Here is a 24,320-nt window from a genome sequence, read left to right as displayed (position 1 = left end):
ACTGTTCTGAACACACATCTTTATAGCCTGAATAAGATGTACACGAAGTCATTTAGGCTAGATTAATGTTAGGAATTATTGTAAAATTTATTATTTTGTGGCTGTGTAGAAGGGCAGACATGCATAAAATAATTGCTTTATTATGTTCATAAATAATGATTGGGAAAACGTGGACAAGGGCTTCCCATTAATTTCCTGCATTGCACCCCTATGAGAATACTGTGGGCAAGCCCAAGTGCGGCTTGCACTATAGAGCCCGCATCGGTTTTATGTCATTATCGGAGGGGCTAACCGAAATAAAAAAATAAATGTTCATCCAGAGCGGCTGCCTGAATCTGTACAAAGTAGGACCATCGTGGGGAGTTTGCGGGATGTGCCCTTTTGGCAATGCGGGAAAAATGTGGGCAGCCCCGCAAGGGCTGCCTGCATCGGTCCCTAGTGGGGCCCATTGGGGCTTTGTCGACAGCCTTCTTCAGGCCTACGTCGGCCCCTCTTGCAGCACCCACATTGAGCCCACCGGGGCTGTCCTACATTGCCTAAATCGGACCCACCAGGGGCCCGCCTTCATAGCCCACTTTGTGCTACCTGGGATATATCAGAAAACCAGCAATAAACGTGGAAAATAGTTAATAACTTGAAAGGGGTCATGACAGCTAATAATTGAGAGTAAACTGATTATTGCATTTCACTCCTCACACATTAAATTTCAAATCCTCGAAATTTGAGCTCTTTTCGTGCAATAGATAGTTTTAAAATTATTTTTAATAATGATATAGAAATCAGCTTTCTGGTCTGACAACCATTGACCGCTGACACCTCAACCTCAATGCTGACGTCCCCTTGTCATCTGTTATTCGCAGTGCCGGCTGCACTCTTGCATGCACGCCGTGGATGGTGGTCACTGACGTTTTGTCGTCTTCAGCAAAAATATTTTATTCAGATATTCTCTTTTCTTCGAAAAGCCTTCAATGTAATATGCGACCTTAGAGATATTCAGACTTGTTTTAGGCTACATCTAGAGATTGCCGAGGAGGCCGAAATCGACGGGCGCATGCTTTATAATTTAGGCATGCCATCAGACGCGTGTAAATATCTTGCTTTGTGAGATTTAGCTTGATTTAGCATCAAGCTCACCCGCATATAAAAAGGATATTTGTGTACATGTGCCGCGAAAGTGGGGAGAGAATAGCGTTATGTTCCTGATTGTTGAGCTATTGCCGTCGCTCTTTCGGTCCAAAAACTCAGAGTAACTCTCAAACAAGCATACCTTGACGCGAGAGTATAACTTGCGACATTAGAGAAGCAGGAAAACGTTTGAACGAATCGCTATCTCGTAACTTGCTGTTATATAAGCGTGTTAGTAACACGTAATTCCTTTCAGCCGATAGAGCATTTCTGCAAAACTATGTTCAGTCTGGCCACGGCCAGCGCACGAAAGGATGTGCCGCTGCTGCCGCTTCAGTCCCATAATCGCAAAACCCAACGCGATTATATTGCTGTCCACTTCATGCCCGCACCGAACTAGAGCCTCCCAGGCGCCGCCGTCTCCGTCTCGCATCCCCCGCAGCCGCGCGCGCGATTGCGACGGACTCTCGAGCCTCACTTTCCGTTTTTCTATTTCCTCTCCAGCAATGACTCGTGACTGCTTCAACGCAAGCATACATCATTTAGTATTTATTGTGTGAACCCTAAACTCCCTCAAGAATGCAGCGATTCGCAAATTATGCTGCTCGTTCACAGGGCATAAAATACAAGCTGTGCTAGCAATACCAAAACTATCTACTTTTTTGCGCTTCATTTGCTCCCCTCTTAATGCGTGAGCATCACTTCGCTATGTTCCCAGGTTTCTGTCCGCAGACCGCGTCCGCTAATTCGTGTCCGCAGCAGTTGTGAGTAATTTAGAAGTGGTAGAGGTTAAAGAGTGGTGGCAGTCTATAGATTGTGACGTAATGTGTTGCCCGAGAAATTATTAGGCCAAAAAGGTAATTAGCCAATTATCTACAGGCAAAAAGTTAAAGTTTGTCTGCATCAGTTATGAGTAATTAAAAAGCGGTAGAGGTTAATGAGTTTTGCCCAATCGATAATAAGCTGATTGTGATATCCTACTCCAATGTGTAAGGAGAGACCTGAGTTGACAGCTCCTGCCAAAAGTAATATTACGAAGCCCTACGTCCGTTTAGTGCTCGGCCATGTCAGCTGCCAGGTACCGCATTCCCCGACCTTTTTTCATTCTTCTTCTTATTCTTTTTCTAACAGTTGCTAGACAACGGCTCAAGGCCAGTGCGACCACGGCCAAGGTACGACCACGACAAAAGTGCGATCACGGCGAAGAGGAGAAGCAGCTGGCGTAGTGTAGCAATCGCTACAAAAGTGCTCGAATTATCAACGCTTACTCCTTCATATTATTGAAGCGGACTTCGACAGTTGTCTTGATAATAATTACCCTGACAGCCACTAACACTCGGTAGTAAGGAACCCCTCAAAACACTGTTCTTTAATGTCGATCGAAAACACCGTAGTTATTGGGAGGGCGGGGAGGGGGGATTCTGAAGGTGCTTCAGCACTTCGCACAGGGCATGAATCCACTAAAGCACACAATGTCACACAACTAAGTAATACACAGGGCATTTAGAGAGAGCAAAAAACTCTTGTTGCGCGGTGGTGACACTTGACTGAAAATATAGTTCAACACACGAGCTCTACGTTCTGCTTCGGTCGAATAGCTCTGCGTCCGCATAGGATCTTTAAGTGGTTCTCATTAAAGGCAAGGCTGTGTTTTGAGAGTGGCGTACCACTGCCGCATTATAAGGCAGGAAATAACGGTGTGGCTAGGGTAGGGTGCGGCTTAATGAAAAAAAAAAAAGAAATGCCTTGCGTTTCATTAGCGGTCCTGCATTTCTTTTATTTTACTTTACGGCTGTGCAGTTTCTTTCGCCCAGGGGCTTACGTGTTAATCGAGGGCTGTAGTGGACAAAGCATTTCTATCAAGTGGAGGAGCATAGTGCCAAGTTGTGACGGATAGAGTGAAATGGCTTGATTTTTGAGACTTCGGAAGTTAGTGGTGGCACAGAGAATAAATAATAAACGAGATGCACTTACTGATTGATGTGCAGCGCAATCCGGGTGCATCGGATATTTACAGATATGACCACAACGTGCGACATGAACATTGAGGTAAGAGTTGTGGTGTAGTTGACAGCAAGGTGCCCCGTTCCCATATCGGCGCTCATGTTAAATCCCCTGTCGTCGGCAGTGAGAAGGACGGATCCCATCCGTCGAAGGGTTGATAAACCCGCCACTTTGCCGCCGTGCAGGGCCAAGCTTCCCAGCATGGGAACATCCACAGTTTTATTGGGTAAGGCGAGTGGGTCTAGACTCAGAGCGTTCACGCCGACTCGTAGTAGCTTCACCAAAGCGGGTGCCTTGTCTGTTGGTGCATCACATGCTTGATCTGTAATATGAAGCGCAAGTATTTTTAAAGACGCGTGAGTAATTATATCTGAAAAAATTATGTCCTCAAGGCGCAGATAGAACGAATAATTTGCTGAAACAACAGTTTTGCCCCATGCATGGCGCCGCATCAGATAACCTAAGGACTTCAGGAAAACAATGAACGCTTGCAGTGTAATGGTGAGCGATATGCAATGGTGACGAATTTGATTGGCATGGATTTTGACTCTATGCCACAAACTTTAAGGGTACATTCCAATTATTAGACGTCTAGCAAGACGGCTTCGTAGATGTCATCGTAGACGTCTACACGTTCGCGTAATGGAACGCGTATACCTTTCTACGCCTGGGGTCACCTCGCGGCATAAAGGTTAAACTAAAACATTTGAATAACTATTATAACGTTTTTTTCTGTAAATGTTTACAACAAAACAAGTAAAAATCACGTTTTTAATGGTTTCCCGACTTTATGCAGCAATAATATTGCGTGGTTAATCGCGACAACGCAGATCGATTATTGATCGGTTAACTTGTAGCAGATCGATATCGACTTCTCACGCAATGAACCTGCTCAAGGCTTGGCGGAAGAAAATATTAATCCGTTGTTATTTTTTTGTTAGTTATGCTGAAGCGTACGTGCTTCTGGATGTCTCATGCACGCACCCGTAAGCATGAAAACATGAAAAAAGCTGTAAACTTGAAAAGATTACGGACGAAAGGCGATAATCGGCTACATCAAAATAAAATCTTTCTGCCCTACACCTGTCTTCTGCGGTCACTAGGCCAGGAAACCAAAGACGACAACTCATTTACTGGCACACTAAAATCAATGCGCAACCAGCCGGCATCGGCAGGCGAGTTCGTTCGTCCGAGATTTAACTGAAAATGCACGGAAGTGTTTGCCACGGCTATTACAGCGAGAGAAACACATGTGTGCCATACAGCAGCCGTCCTGACTTCCAGCGAGGTTCCAGAAAGCGACGAGTTTGTCGATAACATCGAAATTCAAGCAACTCGTCAAGGTAAAAAAAAAATACCAGCAGCATCCAACTCTTAAGCAAAAATCTCAACCGCACGTTTTCCTCTTAGAGCGCGTTTCAAGAATATGCAGTACTTTGATTCTCACGACTATTAAGGCAGGTGAATTAACCTCTAGCTAGCGGGCGCATTGACGTAACAATTCACGTTTGCAAGATGGTCTATATGCATACTCCGGCGCTCGCAAAGAGCACTACCACCGTACATCTACTGCAACCATCACAACCACGACTCGCTCAGAGCGATCCGCGCACTGCCCACCTAGTTGTTTATACCACTAAGTAGCCTCTATGTTTACTTCGGTCCCTAAATGGCGGCTGCCCATCTAGGCGTCTAAGTATACCTGTACTAGGCGATATGGAAACGCACCTACCCCCGTATTCACGAACCAACCTTTACCTTCCCTTTCGAGGTTCTCACCTTTGCGGCTCCTTATCGAGTTTCAGAAACCAGCCTTCCCTTTAAACTACACCTTTAGCCGGCCTGTCGGCCTCGGAAAGGGAGCGTTCGCTAAGGTAGCGTCTGACCTACCTTCAGCAGCTCCTTTATACCACGGTACCGCTTCGGTGATCGGTGGAGCGAATTATGATATTTACAAATATCTTAATTTATAACGTGGTTTCAGGAGTACCGGAGTGCCGTCCGACGAGGCGTCAATAGCGCTGTCAAACACCCCACGATGGCAGCACCTCCTCGACCGCCGTAAACACCGCCGTGGTAGCCCCTCCTCCCGCAAACCGTGCGCGAACGACACGGCGGATCGCTAGCGCCGATGTCCGAAATAAAGCGTGATAAATTTGTTGGCGTCTGGAATACTGACCCGAATATCAAGAATGAAGCACTCGTGAGGATCGTTGACCAGCAGCAAATTGCTGGTATGAGCGATAGCCGCGATACAAGCAAGTTTCTGCTCAAGCCAGCTACCGCCGGTGCATTGCGGTTCATTCGATCTGATTGTACTAGCTCTGCGATTAATGCGTCGCCAGACATAATCCTATCATTCTTTTACTATGGCAGAACAGGTTAAAAATAAGGCAGTTTCATAAGTAGACGATTTACGATAGCGTTGATGAGTTGCAAAGCGCAGACCGCTGCGGCTTCGAAGCGAAACAATTTAGGCCTAGCGACGACTATACTCCGTTTCATACATCAGGTGCAACGCAGCGAAAGCTACGCAAGTAGTCCGCAAGAAAAAAAATCAGGAGGCGTATCACTACGCGCTCGTTCTGTAGGCGAGTGGTTCCTGCCGAAACGGGCTCTATTCCAAGCATACACGTTTGCAATAACATGCTTCGCATGCTTAGACATCTCCACAGAGCGGATCTTATAGAAAAAATGCGCTCTAAAGAACCATTTTCTCAAAAAGAGATGCGCAGCGCGGATGGCACAGCCAGCGCCATCTGGTGGCACAGCTGGCAAGGTTGCGGGGCAGCAAAACGCGGCACGAACAAAAACGACGTAAAACAACATACAAATTAGCCGAATCCGACCTTTTCTTCCTAAAAAAGGTGCTTTTTATGAAGTTGATGGCAAATGTAAAATGTATTAAGCTTGCAGACAAAGCAACTATTATTTTCTCTCGTCAAGAGCAGGCCCTATTTTATATCGCGGATGCGGAGAGCGCAAAAAAGAGCTGTAGCTTTGGTAGTGTTGCACTTGATGTATGAAACGGAGTATAGGGACGGTCACGCACGGCGCCGTCGTGCGCTGCTCTCTCGGTAAGTGTAACGTAGCTCAGCCAGCTCGCTGCATCCCGTGCTGAAAGCGTTGCAAACTCGTGTACTTTCATGATAGATTTAAGGCCGCACATTTTTTGACGTTCCATTCAGCAACAAGCCGTTCAAATCATACTGCAGGCAGGACGGGGCTTCAGCAGTCGCTGCGCTGTCGGCCGTAACCGAAGACGTCGGGCGGTAGAGTAGACACCGCCTGTTTTATGCATCGATCTTTAAACGTGATGAAGTTGGAAAATGAATGACATTGTGAAGCAGACTCGCCCGTACGCTTCGCGCACTCGGGCGCCGACGATCGAGTAGCCTCCGTCAACAGACGCTTCGCAGTTAACAACGCAAACCGAGGTCACCAAGCTCGGTTTGCGATAACCGCGGAACCACGGTTTGGTCCGCCGTAGCATGGTTTCGCGTAACCGCGGTTAACCCTGCCCGTCCGCTCCTGTGACTGCTGATCGCCCTGTGCTTCTATGGTGCAGGGACATTTCAAGTTGCGACAGGTGATCCCGTGCTTTATGCCGTACCATCTGCGTACTGGTGATCTCGCTGCGTGGTTTGCCGTCTGCATGCCCCTGTCGACTTATTCTCAAGGGGATATGCAGACAATAAAATAAAAACGATACTCGCGGAGCTTTATCTTAAATTCTTCTTTAAAAAAGACAGGTTGGCGTTTGCGCTATGATAACCACGATTCCACTTGTACTACGTTTTCCAGGTAGCAGACGACGCGCACACTGTCTTGTACAGGGACTTGAATATTTGGGGGCTGGGATTTAAAAAATTCATATGCAAAATCTACTGCTACATTCGAGCTGAAATAACGTTCACAAAGTAGCAAACTGTCGTCTACGTTATGTGATAAGTGATTCAACATCGGTACTTGCCTAGATTTTCCGAAATCGAGGAAAAACTGCTCTCGGCGGCGTGCAAAATTTTCGCAGAAGAGAGTCGAAAAGCTATTTTAACATGATGCGTCATCTGTCGGGCAGCGAGGCAAGCGCGCCAACGGCCGGGATGGAGCTTGTCTCACTGCTCGACAGATGACGTATCATGTCAAAATAGCTTTTCAACTCTCTTCTGCGAAAATTTTGCACGCCGCCGAGAGCAGTTTTTCCTCGATTTCGGAAAATCTAGGCAAGTACCAATGTTGAATCACTTATCAGATAACGTAGACGATATTTTGCTACTTTGTGAACGTTATTTCAGCTGGAATGGGGTAGTAGATTTTGCATAGGAATTTTTTAAATCCCAGCCCCCAAATATTCAAGTCTCTACTACTAGAACGCCACGCTCATTCTCCTTAAATGAGCATCTTTTTTTTTTTTTTCGGTTCCCATTTTGAGACACCACAAAAACAAACAAAAAACGAACGCTCACACAATGCAGCACGGAGCACATGGCAGCTCTTGTATATATTTAACTGCAATTTCTAGGACAAAAACAAGCTACGCGAACATATGCTGCTGTTTAGCCTCGCTACCATATCGCTTACAACCGCGCTAAGGCGCTCCTTCCGGAAGGCTGCCCTAAGGTGGGTCTTTGAAACGCGGCTTGGCCTTTGCGTTACCATCCCCTTTCCGTTACCTTTATGAAGGTCGCCTTTGCAGTTGCAGGAAGACAAAGGTTAGGCCGGTTTGTGAATACGGAGGCTAAAAGCGGCTTGGGCACTTTGAGGGACAACGTATTTTTAAACGACATACCTAAAATGTCAGGTGAATGTGCTGCTGTATACTCATATAGCCTCTACTGTTTGGGCGCTCTATACCAGACCTGTGGGCCATTGTTCTGTGACGCGATAGTGAGGTTATTCAGGGACAAATTGCAATACATGATTAGAAATGTTGCTTGGTAAGTTGCACCTACGAATCAAGAGCAGCACATCTCTCAACCGGCGACCCCTTCTCAGTCCTCGAACTAGTTACTTCACCCTCTTTTTTTTCTAAAATGCTAGATTCGATACCTTCATATTATCGTTCGATGCATTATAATATGTTTCTGTGCGTATGAATAAAGAGATATTGAAACCAGTGAAATGGTGTGGGCCTTTCATTCAGTAAAAAAGAACAAAACAGGGATCGAACGAGCTGCGGCTCGCATCCTACTTCTCCCGTACTAACTTTAGGTTGGTTGGTTTGTGGGGTTTAACGTCCCAAAGCAACTCAGGCTATGAGAGACGCTCTAACTTTAGGCAGGGTGAAGACATGACAACATCCAGAGCAATGGTCGTTATGTTCGCAATAATATACAGGCGATAATAGCAGTGATAAACAGATTGTTTCGCTTATTTGTTCCTACCAATGCGGGTTTGAATGAGTCTCCAGATTTTATCGTAATTTTGTATTCCCCGCAGAACTGCATCAGTGGCTTTACAACGTCATTGAATCTACCATTTAAAACCGATGGTTTATTGATCACTGCAAATATTCTCAAAAAGTCTATAAGATTAAACGTACACCAATTCTCAGCCTAGCTCCCCTAAAGAACTCAAACACGCTTAATTCCGTGTAGAGTACATCACTGGACTTCATGGGTACATCACTGGACTAAATAAGATGGCGTGCTGAGCACCCCCCTTTTACATTTAAGAAAGAAAAACAAGAGTGTCATAAGGGCGTCAACATTAGTGTATAAGAGTCGTAGAGAAATTAAAATATTCCTAAGCAATGTTGACTAGCATGACGCAAGGCTCGGCCATGCGGCTACATTAAGAAGTTATATGAGTTGTTCAGAAATATTGGATTTGAAGAAAATGTCCCACCCTTTCCAGAGGCCGAACGCGGTATGATCCCGTTTCCTGCGATGTTTCTAACCATAATGGCCACCTAATCGATAATAGTTTAGTCACTAAGGCGACTAGCCACAGCACACTGGGGCCCCCGGTCGCATATTATCAATGTGGGTCTGATGTTTTGTGCAGCTTGCCAGCGCCAAAGTGGAAACGAAGGCCTCAGTGTATTTGCAACATTTTCATCTCTGAACCATATAAGTCACTTTCAATGTGCAAAGAAATCCCAGTTGCTGTATTTTCAGTGGCTGTTTCTTCTCGCTCGAATTATTGCGAACGCAGCTACAAATAAACAGCGATGTGAGAAGTGACAAATGCCCAGGCGATATTAGCAATACCTACCAATCAGCGAAAGGGGTGTGAAGCGCGCCTTGTATTAGATTGATTAATACAATTTTTATTATTTATTGATACTCTCAGCCCTTTGGGGGCTTGTACAGGAAATAGCCTGCCTGTATACTGATTCAGCGCAGCGCTTCTTTACCGCTATTTACTGACATATTGACTTGCTCGTGTTTTCGTTTCAAATTATTCCCGTTGTTTGCTCCGCTTGGGCTAAAACGTTTTAGTTGCGGTCGCTTTGCCTCTTCTCAACTGTACGTGCCGTTTATTTTGGTTTTAAATTTAATCACAGTCAACCGACTAGCCCTGTGTAATGCGTTGACTATGGTATATTGCTTCCAGACAGTCTAAAGCGCTATCTTCAGCTTAATTCTCTCACTGCATACTTACGTCGAGTGCAACTATTAAGGAAAAATAGCATTTTATGATCAGAACCTCTTGCCTGCGGACTATACCCGTAGAAAATTGCCTGGAAGCTACGGCAGGCATTCTTTTACTGCAAATTTAACTTACTTTTAACTCACTCTGGAGTACTATCCTAAGCATTGTACAAGCAGTTATTCTTTGCTCGCATAAAACAGCGACATTCGATTTCTCGCGCTTTAAATAACGCACAGATATTTTCGTTTTACATTGGTTCGCTACTTTTTAAATCTTTAGAAAATGAAGCCGACAACGTATGCCACCACTATTCTGCTACACCACCGTCGACGGCTTTGCTGAAGCATCTGTAAGCAGCACCTGCGGTATGCATTGTCACTTGTCTGGAATATTACTTTATTTATTGAGCATTTTAAAGTATTTTCATACCTACAACTAACGTTGCAATTAGCATATGCATGTAGGCTAATGTTGCTTTTATTACTGGTTTTCGTGCCACTTCAGCGGAGCAGCACGCATTGTTTAAAGAGTGATTCATTGAATTTTATAGATGTGTTTGTCGCGGATGTTAGGGTGTGCAAAAGGCACCTGTAGAGAACAGTACACTTTACCATTGGACTGCAGATTAGTCTGAAGTGACTTTCAATGCCACTTCTTGCATTCGCTAAGTAAGCAAGGATCTGCGAAAGCCGCAAAATGAATCAATGAAATATAGCGCATACTAAATTAGAAGGTCATATGTGCAGCTGAAAACATACAATTATTCCTAACCATGAGACTGCAATAAATAAAACACATCTCCCAATGAAGACTTCCTAATTTATTCAGCATCTACATTAGAATTCGAGAAAGCGTTTCTTTTGTAATTGCGGATGATTCTCTGTTGCATTCGTCAGCCCATCAGACAATACAAAGCAATTATTGAAGTCAGACCTCGAATGTTTGGGGCAGAACAAGGGCCAGTTCCTGAATGTCCTTTCTGGTGGCATACTTTTTTCTCACTGCTTTTCTCACTTTATGGGATACCTGTGATCCGAAAAATAGAAAACGTTACAAGGCTTTCTGAGTTTGGCTTCCTGTGAACGGTGGTCTGTGATTGGTCCTTCGTGTCCATGTGACCTTCATGACATCAACCGGGTCTCGGCTAATCAAGGTATTTTGCTTCTCACTGTGGCAACCAAAACATTGCTGATGTGATCGTCTTAAATAGTTACTGGATAGTTTTAACAAAGCAAATTTGCATGCTTTCAATTTAGAAAACAGCAGCTAATTAGCATACCTTAAGTTACTTAATTAAGCACACATGCCAATTCTGCCTTGCGAAGATATTTTCGGAGAGCAAAATGTTGGGCGAGGTCATTGAGGCCCACACCAAAACGTTTGTGCAGAGGAATGAGGTGAAGTCTAAGAAAACAAGGACGAACGCTAACTCAATACCAAGTTTATTCAAGACACCGCATCCCCCCCCCCCCCCTGCTCGAAAATAAAAAAATAAAACGCCCAAAACAAAACAAGGCTGACATCAAGAACATCACACGTTACCTTCTGTATACCAGTGAGTTGGTCAATCACGAACGATAAGAAAATGCAGATTCAATGGGAACTTCCCTTCGAAAAAAAAATTATTTTAAATATTTACAGTTTTACATATTAGAATGGGCTACAGAGCAAAACATTGCTTCTATTAATAATTTGAATAGCAATAGTTAAGTGTGAAGTACATATTGATACCCTTGAGCATATTCAGACACGGAGATCGACTCGCCCGCGAGCTTATGAAAGCCTTGCACGTGCAGTTAGATGCTTAAGTCACACATCCGTTCTCTTATCAGATAGGGAATTTCTGTTATAGGCCAGCTCAGGGGGATACACAGGGTGACGCGTGATGTTTTCGTTATGTCATTCTTGTTTTGTTTAGTTTGGTTTTTTCTATTTATTCAAGCACGGTGTCTTGAAAAACTTTGCTTGCGAGTTATAGCTCGTCAGTGTTTTTCTCGGCTTGTGCTTGTGTCTCCGCGGAAACGTTTTAACTATGGAATATAGTTTTGCTTTATGGATAATCAGTGCTTAAGAATTTTGTGAGTGTTCGAAGAACGTTTCGTGCATTATGTATCAAAATATTAGCTAATTCTGTGGTTTAATGCAGAAATTTAGGCTATGTTTTTGCATCAGAAGAAAGGAGTAGCAAACGAGCAACAAAGGATAACATCCGTTTTGCAAGACAGTGATACCTTCAGCAAAGTATTACCTACTTCCGATTACTTGATAATCATCAATTATTCACAATTATGATACAAACTACCGAATCGGTATTTTTCAACGTCGTTTATTGCCTAAAAGCAAAATGCCATTAAGAAAAAGAGCATTGTTGAATAAATCGGGAAAGCTAATCGATATAATGAAATTGCGAACGGGAGGTGATAGGGCCTCAGTGCTTATACTAATATAAATTGATAGGTTCTTCGTTAAAATACTCGCTGCTGCCAGGTACCGAATTCTTATTGTCTTCAGAGCCGCCTAACCCATATCAAGTAAAAAATGTCGCCTCAGTGTTTCAAAATGGCAGCCGACACCTTGATCACTACTTGAAACATGACATGTTCAAGCACTGATAAGCAAATGACGTCCAGTATATGCGGGTTCTTCCTCTAAACGTTGGCAGTTTTAACACGATTTTTTCTACATTATATGTTTGTTCACGCTCATCGAATTTATACAGTGCACGTTTTTAGCTTGGCATTATATACGTCACTCATACTGAAGTGCAGTTTGTTTATTGTACAGATAGGTCAGTTAGATTCAGCTGACCGGCATTTTCAATGGCGCCAATATAATGTCTAAATATACTGACTCTGGTGTGATAACTTCAAATAAAAGTAGCGTTTTATAGTGATCGAAATGTAGGCATCTTGGCTATGCTATGTTGGCTATGCTTTCTTCGTTTACCTAAAGAGCTAATGTGAGTTAACTTCCATGATCGCCTTATTCCTTTCTAAATATACTAATTCTAATGTTAGCCAATACACAGCTCCTTCCTTGGCAGTATTGAAGACTTGCGAGGCCCAAGGGGCGCCATAAAAACGGTCCTGAAAAGCGCCCTCTAGATCTCTTCTGGGCAGTACAAATCGTCAGCGTCTGCATCCGAATGCATGCACTCAGTACGGATCCACTGCTTTAATTTGTGTTATGTGCGAATTACAAAAAGGTTAAGTCGCTGAAAATGATTGCACGGTTGTCACGATGTGAAAAAGGCAATACCTAATCCAACGTCAGGCATTATGAGACGTGCAGAAATCGGAGAAGTCTCGGCGCGCTACCAGCCGATAAGCCAGGCGGGTGTCACGCGAAGTTGTGTTCTTCGAAAACTTTACATGAAACTAAGCTTAAGCACATGAATACACGAAACCGCAACAGGGATAGCCAGCTTAAATAACCCTTCTGAGGCACAGCCTTTCAGATAGGCACTTCGCGCGGGCCGTGCATAGGCCGCTGGGGACTGCGTTCAACGCATGCTTGTCGCTGAACTTGTAAGCTGATACTGCGCTGGTCTTTTTGCTTTTTACGCCCCAATTAGCGGATACGTCACGCTCGTAATGTTTGAAAATAGAGTCCAAGTACTGGAACGGCACACAGAAAGCTGAAGCTATTACTGCAGAAACATTCCAATTTTGCAGTGGCCGGAGTTTCGGTGTTCGTCGTTAGGTTTAGCTATCAGCGAAGTCATGCTGACTTCGTTCTACTGCTCAATTGCCAATTGCCTTCAACCTATGTTCTTGCAGCTCTCGAGCCAGAGTTTTTTGCCTGTTCGCGCAGACGGGGGGAGAGGGGCGGCATCGCACATTAGAAACGCACTGCCAGCTATGAAACGCGCGGTATTTAATGATTGAAATGCTATTGTCGAATGTTTAGTAATTATCTAATCTGCGCTAAATGCCGTCTATTGCTGAAAGTTTCCTCTTGAAAGTGAATGGCTATTTTCATTGAGATAGCAAACGTTTTTAGTTAGTTCTAGTTTGCCGTCCTCACCTTTCGTCGACATACGTGCAGTTTTTATATTTTTGTAGCTGCCGGAAAAAGTAGCATAACAGACGGTTTCTATCGCGACCACAAATAAACCTGCACATAGCTGGGTGTGCTCATTTATATGATTTCAGATTTAGCCGTTGGAGCAGCACCAGCGCAGCGCAAAAGGCGTTTTTCTTAAACTCAAGCATGCATGTATCTGATCGCCCAGGCCGTACCCGTCACACCGTGGCCCCGTTTCGTGCGGCTATGAAGGAGAGCAGCAGTAGAGTCGAATTAACTTGTCTGTGCCACACTACGACGCAAGGTGCAATATAGCGGCAGTGACGATGTTTCGAGTTGGAAGGGTTCGCGGCAATATCGATGGCGCATGCTCTGAACATTTCGCCAGAAGGAAGCTGCAGCGTTCTTTTTTAACTTTCGCTTACTGCTGGTTTACAATGATGTCCGTGATACACGACGCATATTTTCCCGCCCACCAAGGGACCGAAACAAGTGAAAGTTGACATAGAAAGCCTGCGAGATACGCGCTGTAGCATAGACAGAGCAACCTTTGTGTTACCCACTCAAGTTATTCTTGGCATTCACGAGGCGGCGCCACCCTATAAAGAACTCCAGTTCAATGCTCCTATCGATAAGAAGCAATATTTAAAAAAAAAAAGCCTAAAGATTGTGATGTTTTTTGCGCTCAAAAAATGTTTGTGCAACTTTGATTTTACCTTGCTTTTTTTTCAGTTTTCGTCACTTTTTAATAAGAAGTGGTTGTTTTTTGTTATTCTGGTGGTAGACAGTGTGTGCCGCAAAATGCTCGCGCTTTTTTGTCGTCATAGAGGCTGGAAAAAGGGGGAGGGCTGTCCTGGGAGCCGCAAAGGGAGCCGCAAAGGGAAGTCAAGTAAATGCGCACGGCAGTTAAACGTGGTTGGCGTGCGCGCCACAAGTTCCACCGCGCAAAGATGATTATGACGTCACAGAAAAAAATTTAGGGAAGATGTGTCACCAAAAACTGCAATATATTTCTCAACTCTTGTTTTTTCGGGATGACAGTTATTGAGCTAGCTTCTGTAAGAGCTGGTGCGAATTTAACGGAAGAATGCAGCTACCATACTGCAAGTTTCGTATGCCTTACTAGCCCTAAACTGCTCTGTGACGTCAAAGAGGGCGGTCGGCGGTTCTAGCTGAAAACAAGCAAGCGTTAGAGGAAGCATTTCAGTTTTTAACACTTTTTGCTCAATCCTTAGGTAGGTGCCAGTTTTGTGCGCACTGTGTATCATTTTGTAGTCAAAGCATAAAATAAAGATCAGGTGCCTCTTCTCCTCCAAGAGTTTCAAAACAACATAGCATCTCAGCGTTCTTGTTACAGTGCCAAGGATTAGTGCGATTTACGGCATAACTGTTCCGAAACATTAAATGTTTCTAAATTCGCATTATATTAGAGAAGCTAGCATGACTCACCTGAATTTGCATTTGCACATGCCGACTGTACGATGAAAGCAGCAGGCAGGAAAATGTAAATCGAAAACTCCTTGAACTTCTTCATACTTTCACTAAGAAAAGAAGAAAACTATAGTTATTTTTAAGCCGACATATTGTGTATGCTACTCCTAAATTTACTATAGCAAAATTAAGTGTCCAAGACCGGATATCGCCTTATCTTCTAACGTAAAATTGTAACGTAAAACGCATTTCTTACGTATAGGGAGCTTTCATGAAGCAATGCATGCTGGGTAATCCGCCATGATGTTGTTGTTGGCAGCAGAAGACGCCACATGGCACTGCCACTGAGCCTTCTCGGCATGGTCGCGTAGTGCGCGCAGACGATGCTGGCGCGATCGAACAGGCTAAACGTGGGTTCTTTACGATTTAAAAAATACATCTGCACGAGAGCGAGAAGGCAAATGATTCCTCTAGCGATGCCGATGCGATTGGCTCGCACGGGCCAACACACGCGAGATATACGCCAATCCAGGCAAGTATCAAACTACTCGCCAGAAGTGAAATCATGAATGTCGGCGATGTTGACGGACGGCCAGGTCCAGACGCAAGGTGTAGTCAGTCGTTCGAGCTTGAAGAAGCGTAGCTTGAACAGGTCCGCGTCGCACTGCTTTGCATTTCTCCAATGCACTCGTACGTCGACTCGTACGTTCCTCAGGAATCTGCCGCTAATTGCATGCACGTAAGAGCAGCGCACTAGATGTCGCGTGCTTGCTCGGTGGACCGTTGAAAACGACAAGGCATTTGCTCAATTCAGCCTGGCTGCGCTGCTCGCTGTCTGCTGCCAGCGACAACATCATGGCGGATTACCAGCATGCATCGCTTCATCAAGCTCCCTATATTCCCCTCTAAGACACTGCTAGTCAATCATTTCACATATTTAGAAATCTCTACTCCTCCTATCTCTACTCTCATTGACCCTAAGTTAGGAAACGGAAAATCTAGGCCATATTTATTACTATGAGAAGTAAGTGATTGTCGGGTTTGGGATATCTTTTTGAAACCTCTCTAGGTAGCTTTACCATGATTTCGTCAAGTTTGTTGGTATAAAAGACGAATAATTATTCGCGTAATGTTGTAGTCTGGCACTGATGATTGTAAAATCACTGCTAGACAAAGATATGATGAGCTGCTTTTGATTGGTAGTTCCAAGGAAAATCACCGTGGTACAAATGAAAACCTTTTTCGTTTGCTTGAAAAATGAACAAACGTTTGCTGGCCAGAAGAGGTGCCGCCTACAACTGTAATTTAATTTCAAGGACTGTTTCTAGTGATAATATGCAGCTCGATTAACCGCAACCGTATCTCTTTACGCAGTACTGAAGGCAAAGTATGCGCTTCAAGAAGAACAGACTTATCAGCGAAAATAATCAATGTAAATGCCATTACATCAAGAACCACAATAATCAGCAAGCAAAAATAAATAAATAACTCTGTCTCATAATATTACAAACGTAGATACGAGCTTTTCACTAACAAGGCGGTCGCTGGAGGATTGCATATTTAGGAAAGAACATGGAGTCACAAGAACTCCAAAGCAAGTAAATGAATGTGAGCGCCATATTCATTGCCCAGATTTCTGGGAAATCTCGCACTATTAATGTCAGTCCAAAAATGTGGGAATAGCTAATTTGGAGGTGCTCGCGAAAAACGAGTGAAGAGCTGTAGTGGTCTCAGCAGACGCCAACCAAGGCCTCATACTATTATCATCCTAGAGTTCCGCAATTTCGCTATTAATATTAGAGGAACAAAAGCCGTTTCGTTTAGGTAATAAAACCGTGCACTGGGCCAACCAGCTGATCTAAAACAAAACTATTCAGTGTTTCATATTCTGCCTTTAGTTAGGTGTCTTGGTGTTGTGGGCGATTCCTCAGCCGGAGGAAGACGCAAGACAAACCCACGCAGCGGACAGTGTAAGAAAAATGTTTCTCTCACTCTAGAAAGTCCATGGCGATGCGGGAGATCAGCGGGGTCGTCGTCATGGAAGGCAGGCAGCGAGCAGCCAGCGTCTAGGAGCGAAGAGAGAGCGAGGCGACAGCGTGCGCTTCTCTTTAGCGCGGGACCGGTTATCCCGGAATGAGCGGGGAGATGGAAGAGGCAAAGTGGCGGCGCATCGGTAGCCGCGGGAAAGGGGCTCCCTTTAAAAGTGGCTGGCGCGGTCCCCAAATCTCCCCCCCCCCTCAGCGTCCGACCCGGGGTCTGGCAACAGCCGGGTAATGTTCATGTCCGAGCCCGGGTCGGCGTGCATTATGGAGGCTTTTCGCCTGGCTCTGGCGGGATGCAATCTCAGCCGGTCCGTATGGCGGGAGAGAAGCAGCAGGCATGGCGGGACGGTTCCGGCTGGACCCTCTCCGGCAGCAGCCACATCCTCGGGGTCACAGCGCAGTTAGGCTCGGTCGCGGGTATGCCTGGAAGCGGCCCTGAGCTGCTACTCTACATTGCTGTCTACCCCTTTCCACGAGGCGCCGTTCTGGATGCACCGGGACCCCTTTGCAGGAGGCGTTTCCGCCCCAGGCACACCTGGCCTGGGCAGCGGGCTCCGAATCCACACTCGCTGAAGACGGCCAACATGGCTGCTCTGGTCACTATGATGGGCCACAAACCGCTACAAACTAGGGATGTGCCCCCTGTTTAAGTGGCCACGCCTTGAACCATGCGCAGGGTGCGGTTTCCCGCCCCAGCGACGGTGTTCTTCTGGCTGCTGCAAAATCTTATCAGAATGCATACCGAAAAAAGCAAAGACGTCAGACAAAGTAGTGCACTACCTTGGACTTAGGTTATATCATTAATACCGTTTCTTGGGCTAGTTGGTTCATATTTGTACTGTGAAAAACTGCGCCCAACTAAACACACCACAAGAAAGAAGACGAGACAAAGGCGCTACTCAGAACTGAATTTATTGAAACCCACGAGTGATCTTATATAGGCGAAGTTTCCAAAGGGAAAGAAGGATGGGGAGAAAGATAGGGGAAATCATCAAACAACCATCGAGAACGCAAGGAAAAAGCTCGGTTAATGGATAACAGAATCTAAAAACCTAATTTCGGAGGCCAGAAGAGATAATGAGGGGATGCTAATACATCTGCTGTCAAACTTCTTAATGTAGAAAGCCTCCAAACTAACACGTGCCGTTTTATCCTTACTCTTTCCAAGAATCTTCGTCTCATGCAACCTGGCCCCGCATCCATTGCAGTTGATTACGCGCGCAACCAAATGTGCGTACTTGTCTTTTAAATCTTACAAATTTCGTGCATGTTCCCCCAAACGCTCGTTGATGCATCGGCCAGTTTGGCCTACGTACAACATTCCACACGTCAAGGGAATAGCATAGACCACTCCAACAGAACACTTTGTAAGCAGAGAGTAGTGCTTTATCTGGCAACCCCCCTTTCTTGGGTTGAAAATTCTGGGGCACAACTTTCCCAGCTTTTTGGAGGTGTAAAAACGACACTCACGCCATGCCTGTTGGCCACTTTCCTCAGGTTGTGCGAGGTTTTGTGCATGTAAGGCACAACAAGCGGCTTCTGCGTCCTCCTTCGATCCTCTCCAGTACATCTTCGCGTTCCGCTCTTGATATTTTGAAGGAGGGTCTCGCAAACTGCAACCAACACAGAGCAGGGGAACCCAGCCGCCGAAAGCCGGCTCATGTGATTATAGAAGCTGGTTTGCAACTGATGCGGGCACGATTTCCTGAGCGAAGACTCTAAGCAATGCGAAGCTATTGCTCTTTTCCCAGTTTTCGAATGCATAGAATCATATGGCAAAAGATCTTTTTTAGCACGTGGGTAATAGCCCCAGCAAACGTGTTTTTCAAGGAAGGTTAGTCTCAAGTCTAAAAACTGTAAAACGTTAGTGTCGGGTAGTTCATGGGTAAAAGAGGGCCCAAGACCATGTTTGTCAAAAACACTTAAAACATCACCTACCGTAGAGGGGTAGGTGACGGAAGTCTGCTTTTTTAAAAGCACTAAAAAATCGTCAACATATCTAAAAACATGTAACCCCCCCCCCCCCCCCCCCCAAGCAATCAATTATCTAAAGATTTGTCAATCTTCGTTAAAATGATGTCGCAAAGAACCGGGGCAACGCCAGATCCTATACAGACACCATTGCGCTGCAGATAAGGCAGATTGTCAAAAACTATACAAGTAGAACTTAGGTAAAAATGCAATAAATCGATAAAATTATCCACCGACAATACTGAATAATTCTGAAAAGATAAGGCCGCCGTTTGCTTCAATGCATTCCTTTACAGCCAACAAAAGCTGGTCTTGAGGAATAGAGTGAAACAAGTCTTTAACATCTACTGAAAACCCAAAGCCAATATCGTCAGTACTCTGTAGGTACTCAACATCAGTCGATTTTTTTTGTCACGAAGGGATCGTCTAAAACAAGTGATTTTAGATGCTTCTACGTTTTTTTGCCACGAACCGCCCTCGCTGACAATCATTCGGAATGATATTTCAGGCTTATTGGTCTTGGCTGTAAAGAAACCAGTTAGGCTATTACCTCTAGATTTATTTATATCCTTACAAGCGCCTCCAAATTTAAATTTTTACAAAATTTAATGAACTTTGTCTTAACTCTAATAGCACTTTTCTTGACCTGTACAAAGTCCTTATTGACCGTAGCATGTGCTTTCTCGTTATACAATTTTTCAGGCAAAACAACAAACCCCGTCTCTTTGTCAGCTTGAACACGGTTTAGGCTATTCTGCCTAAAGAAGTTAATGACACCTTTCAACACTCGATCAGTCTGCATATCTTCGCTGTTTGATGAACAATTCCGCAAACAGTCCACGCCCTCCAGAAGGCAACGGTCTTGGTTCTCTTCATCTTTTACTTCAAGGGCCTATTTTCTGTTACCAGCGATCAGCTCATGTGCCGGGACATCAAGCTCCGAACTGTATTTTGGTCTTTTTTCAAGAAGCCGCATGACGTTGTCTGGCACAGAGACGTCCCCGAGTACAGTTAAATTTCTCTTAATATCTAGGGTCTTCTTCTCCCCCAAGCGCAATATGAACCAACTATCCCAAGAAACGGTATTATTGCTGTATCTTTCTTATACAGTGGGCCTTTTCTTTTGTGTTCCGCCTTCCTCTCGAACTAAGGACCTTTTATTGACGCACATCGTGGACGCAATCTGCCAAGCAAAACGGTATGCCTTCTGCATGCGTAAGGGGCTCGTTCCCGAAGAAGTAAGTGCTCTCTTCGGCCCTATAAAACCGTCGTGGGGACATATCAAAAGAGTATGTAAACTAATGCGTTCAGAGCTTTGGCGACAAGTTCGTCTTTTCCAAGACTGGTTGCGAATGTTGTGCTACCAAGATCATCCCGATTGCCTCGCCGTTAAAAAGCTATCTGCCATGAAGAAAACAGCTGCTCCACTCACAGAATTTCATTGGAGAAGGATCTTGAACCAGCTGCTATTGTGCTTGGGGGAGAAGAAGGCACCAGATAATAAGAGAAATGTAACAGTACTGGGGGACGTCTCTGTGCCAGACAACGTCATGCGGCTTCTTTAAACAAGACCAAAATACAGTTTGGAGCTTGATGTCCCGGCGCATGAGCTGATCGCTGCAAACAGAAAAATGGCCCTTGAAGTAAGAGATGAAGAGAACCAAGACCGTTGCCTTCTGGAGGGCGTGGACTGTTTGCGGAATTGTTCATCAAACAGCGAAGGTATGCAGACTGATCGAGTGTTGAAAGGTGTCATTAACTTCTTTAGGCAGAATAGCCTTAACCGTGTTCAAGCTGACAAAGAGACGGGGTTTGTTGTTTTGCCTGAAAAATTGTATAACGAGAAAGCACGTGCTACGGTCAATAAGGACTTTGTACAGGTCAAGAAAAGTGCTATTAGAGTTAAGACAAAGTTCATTAAATTTTGTAAAAATTTAAATTTGGAGGCGCTTGTAAGGATATAAATAAATCTAGAGGTAATAGCCTAACTGGTTTCTTTACAGCCAAGACCAATAAGCCTGAAATATCATTCCGAATGATTGTCAGCGAGGGCGGTTCGTGGCAAAAAAACGTAGAAGCATCTAAAATCACTTGTTTTGGAGGATCCCTTCGTGACAAAAAAAAATCGACTGATGTTGAGTACCTACAGAGTACTGACGATATTGGCTTTGGGTTTTCAGTAGATGTTAAAGACTTGTTTTACTCTATTCCTCAAGACCAGCTTTTGTTGGCTGTAAAGGAATGCATTGAAGCAAACGGCGACCCTATCTTTTCAGAATTATTCAGTATTGTCGGTGGATAATTTTATCGATTTATTGCATTTTTACCTCAGTTCTACTTTTATAGTTTTTGACAATCTGCCTTATCTGCAGCGCAATGGTGTCTGTATAGGATCTGGCGTTGCCCCGGTTCTTTGCGACATCATTTTAACGAAGATTGACAAATCTTTAGATAATTGATTGCTTGGGGGGGGGGGGGTTACATGTTTTTAGATATGTTGACGATTTTTTAGTGCTTTTAAAAAAGCAGACTTCCATCACCTACCCCTCTACCGTAGGTGATGTTTTAAGTGTTTTTGACAAACATGGACTTGGGCTCTCTTTTACCCATGAACTACCCGACACTAACGTTTTACAGTTTTTAGACTTGAAACTAACCTTTCTTGAAAAACACGTTTGCTGGGGCTATTACCCAAGTGCTAAAAAAGATCTTTTGCCATATGATTCTATGCATTCGAAAACTGTGAAAAGAGCAATAGCTTCGCATTGCTTAGAGTCTTCGCTCAGGAAATCGTGCCCGCATCAGTTGCAAACCAGCTTCTATAATCACATGAGCCGGCTTTCGGCGGCTGGGTTCCCCTGCTCTGTGTTGGTTGCAGTTTGCGAGGCGCTCCTTCAAAATATCAAGAGCGGAACGCGAAGATGTACTGGAGAGGATCGAAGGAGGACGCAGAAGCCGCTTGTTGTGCCTTACATGCACAAAAGCTCGCACAACCTGAGGAAAGTGGCCAACAGGCATGGCGTGAATGTCGGTTTTACACCTCCCAAAAGCTGGGAAAGTTGTGCCCCAGAATTTTCTACCCAAGAAAGGGGGGTTGCCAGATAAAGCACTACTCTCCGTTTACAAAGTGTTCTGTTGGAGTGGTCTATGCTATTCCCTTGACGTGTGGAACGTTGTACGTAGGCCAAACTGGCCGATGCATCAACGAGCGTTTGGGGGAACATGCACGAAATTTGTAAGATTTAAAAGACAAGTACGCACATTTGGTTGCGCGCGTAATCAACTGCAATGAATGCGGGGCCAGGTTGCATGAGACGAAGATTCTTGGAAAGAGTAAGGATAAAACTGCACGTGTTAGTTTGGAGGCTTTCTAAATTAAGAAGTTTGACAGCAGATGTATCAGCATCCCCTCATTATCTCTTCTGGCCTCCGAAATTAGGTTTTTAGATTCTGTTATCCATTAACCGAGTTTTTTCCTTGCGTTCTCGATGGTAGTTTGATGATTTCCCCTATTTTTCTCCCCATCCTTCTTTCCCTTTGGAAACTTCGCCTAATTAAGATCACTCGTGGGTTCCAATAACTTCAGTTGTGAGTACGTCTTTGTCTCGTCTTCTTTCTTGTGGTGTGTTTAGTTCGGCGCAGTTTTTCACAGTATAATTAGGGTATATCGTCGGTTGCGAACCGGGTTGCTATCTGTACACCTTACTTTGGGGGAGATCGCTGCATCGTCTTGAGCTTCCGCCGCTTCGCACTTATCGTCCTTGCGAAGATGGTAAGTTTTAAAGTATGCGACGCGCACAGGACCGGAGGTTCCACCTCTCGTCAACAACCGCAGCTGGTAGGTGAGTGGCATAGTCCGTGCCGTAACTTCGAACGGTCCAACCCACTTGTGCGCTAGCGACGCGGCGAAACCATGCGCTGCGTTACTAACCGGGTGCGTTCCTTTCAGTACCAAGTCGCCTGTGTTGAAAACGACCTGACGACGACCTTTGCTGTCCTAATTAGCTTGCTCTATGCGCGCGACATCGAGGTTTTCACGAGCCACGTGCTGCGCTGCCTCAAGGCGCTCGGGGAGCTTTGCCGCGTACTGCGTAAAGAAGGGGGTGAGGGCCCCGCCGCGTCAAGTAGAGCATTCTCTAGCGGAAAAGCGATCTCTTGCCGAAAATTCAAGTAAGCGGGTGTCATACCCACCGACCTGTTCACGGTTGTTCTAGTGGCGAACACCAGTTCGGGCAGCCGTGCGTCTCAATCTCTGTGCTGCTGGGTCGTCGCGACCAGGATACTCTTAACATTCCGATTCATCATCATCATCATCAGCCTGACTATAGCCACTGCAGGGCGAATGCCTCTCCCATATCTCTCCACTTAACCCGGTTCTGTGCTAGCTGCATCCCCTTGACCCCGGCGAACTTATTAATCTCATCCACCCACCAAACTTTCTGCCGCACCCTGCTACGCTTTCCTTCCCTTGGAATTCAGTTTGTTACCCTAAGCGACCATCGGTTATCCTCTCTTCGCACTACATGTCCTGCCCATGTGCATTTCTTCTTCTTAATTTCCACTAGAATGTCGCTAACTTGAGTTATTTCTCTCACCCACTTTGCACGCTTCCTATCTCTTAATGTTACCCCTACCATTTTTCGTTCCATAGCCCTCTTGGTTGTCCTCAACTTAAGTAGACCTCTCTTGGTTAGCCTCCACGTTTCAGCGCCATAGGTGAGTGCAGGTAAGATGCAACTGTTGTGTACTTTGCTCTTTAGCGATACCGGTAAGTTGCTAATCATAGTCCGATTCATTCCTATTCTCTCTCTCGGTTATATGGCTCTGAGCGTAATAGGGACGCGTTTTCCTGTGGCGGATTTGAAGCGCCGGACAGGACTCAAAAATGACTTTGCTTGTGAAATACGAAGCATTGTCTGTAATCAGGTGGAAGGGGAACCGAAACGAGTGAATGTCTCCAGCAGTTTCTCCCAAATCCGTTCGGACACAAGCTTCCTAAGGGGGAAGACCTCAGCCCACTTATAATAGTGATCCGTTATTACCAGGATGTATTGGTTTTCTCGAGCGGAGCGAGGGAGGGGTCCCATGATATTGCATGCGACCACTTGCCACGGATAGTTGCTA

At 45.0% G+C, this 24,320-nt stretch overlaps 1 protein-coding gene across 1 annotated transcript in view; it reads right to left on the bottom strand.

The window, feature by feature from the left end:
- LOC146209419 (uncharacterized) overlaps nt 1-24,320 on the bottom strand; it is a 51,606-nt gene that overhangs the window by 9,313 nt on the left and 17,973 nt on the right. Inside the window, exons 2-3 of the mRNA XM_084587407.1 lie at nt 15,202-15,292; nt 3,100-3,451 (exon numbers count right to left, since the gene is read on the bottom strand). Of these exons, the coding sequence (XP_084443533.1) occupies nt 3,100-3,451; nt 15,202-15,286 (437 nt within the window). The 5' untranslated portion in view covers nt 15,287-15,292. The remainder of the gene's footprint in view (nt 1-3,099; nt 3,452-15,201; nt 15,293-24,320) is intronic.

Source organism: Amblyomma maculatum, chromosome 1, assembly GCF_055883805.1.
Source record: "Amblyomma maculatum isolate TAMU_Amacu chromosome 1, ASM5588380v1, whole genome shotgun sequence".
Classification (NCBI taxonomy): Eukaryota; Metazoa; Arthropoda; class Arachnida; order Ixodida; family Ixodidae; genus Amblyomma; species Amblyomma maculatum.
This window is presented reverse-complemented; position numbering and strand designations above follow the sequence as displayed.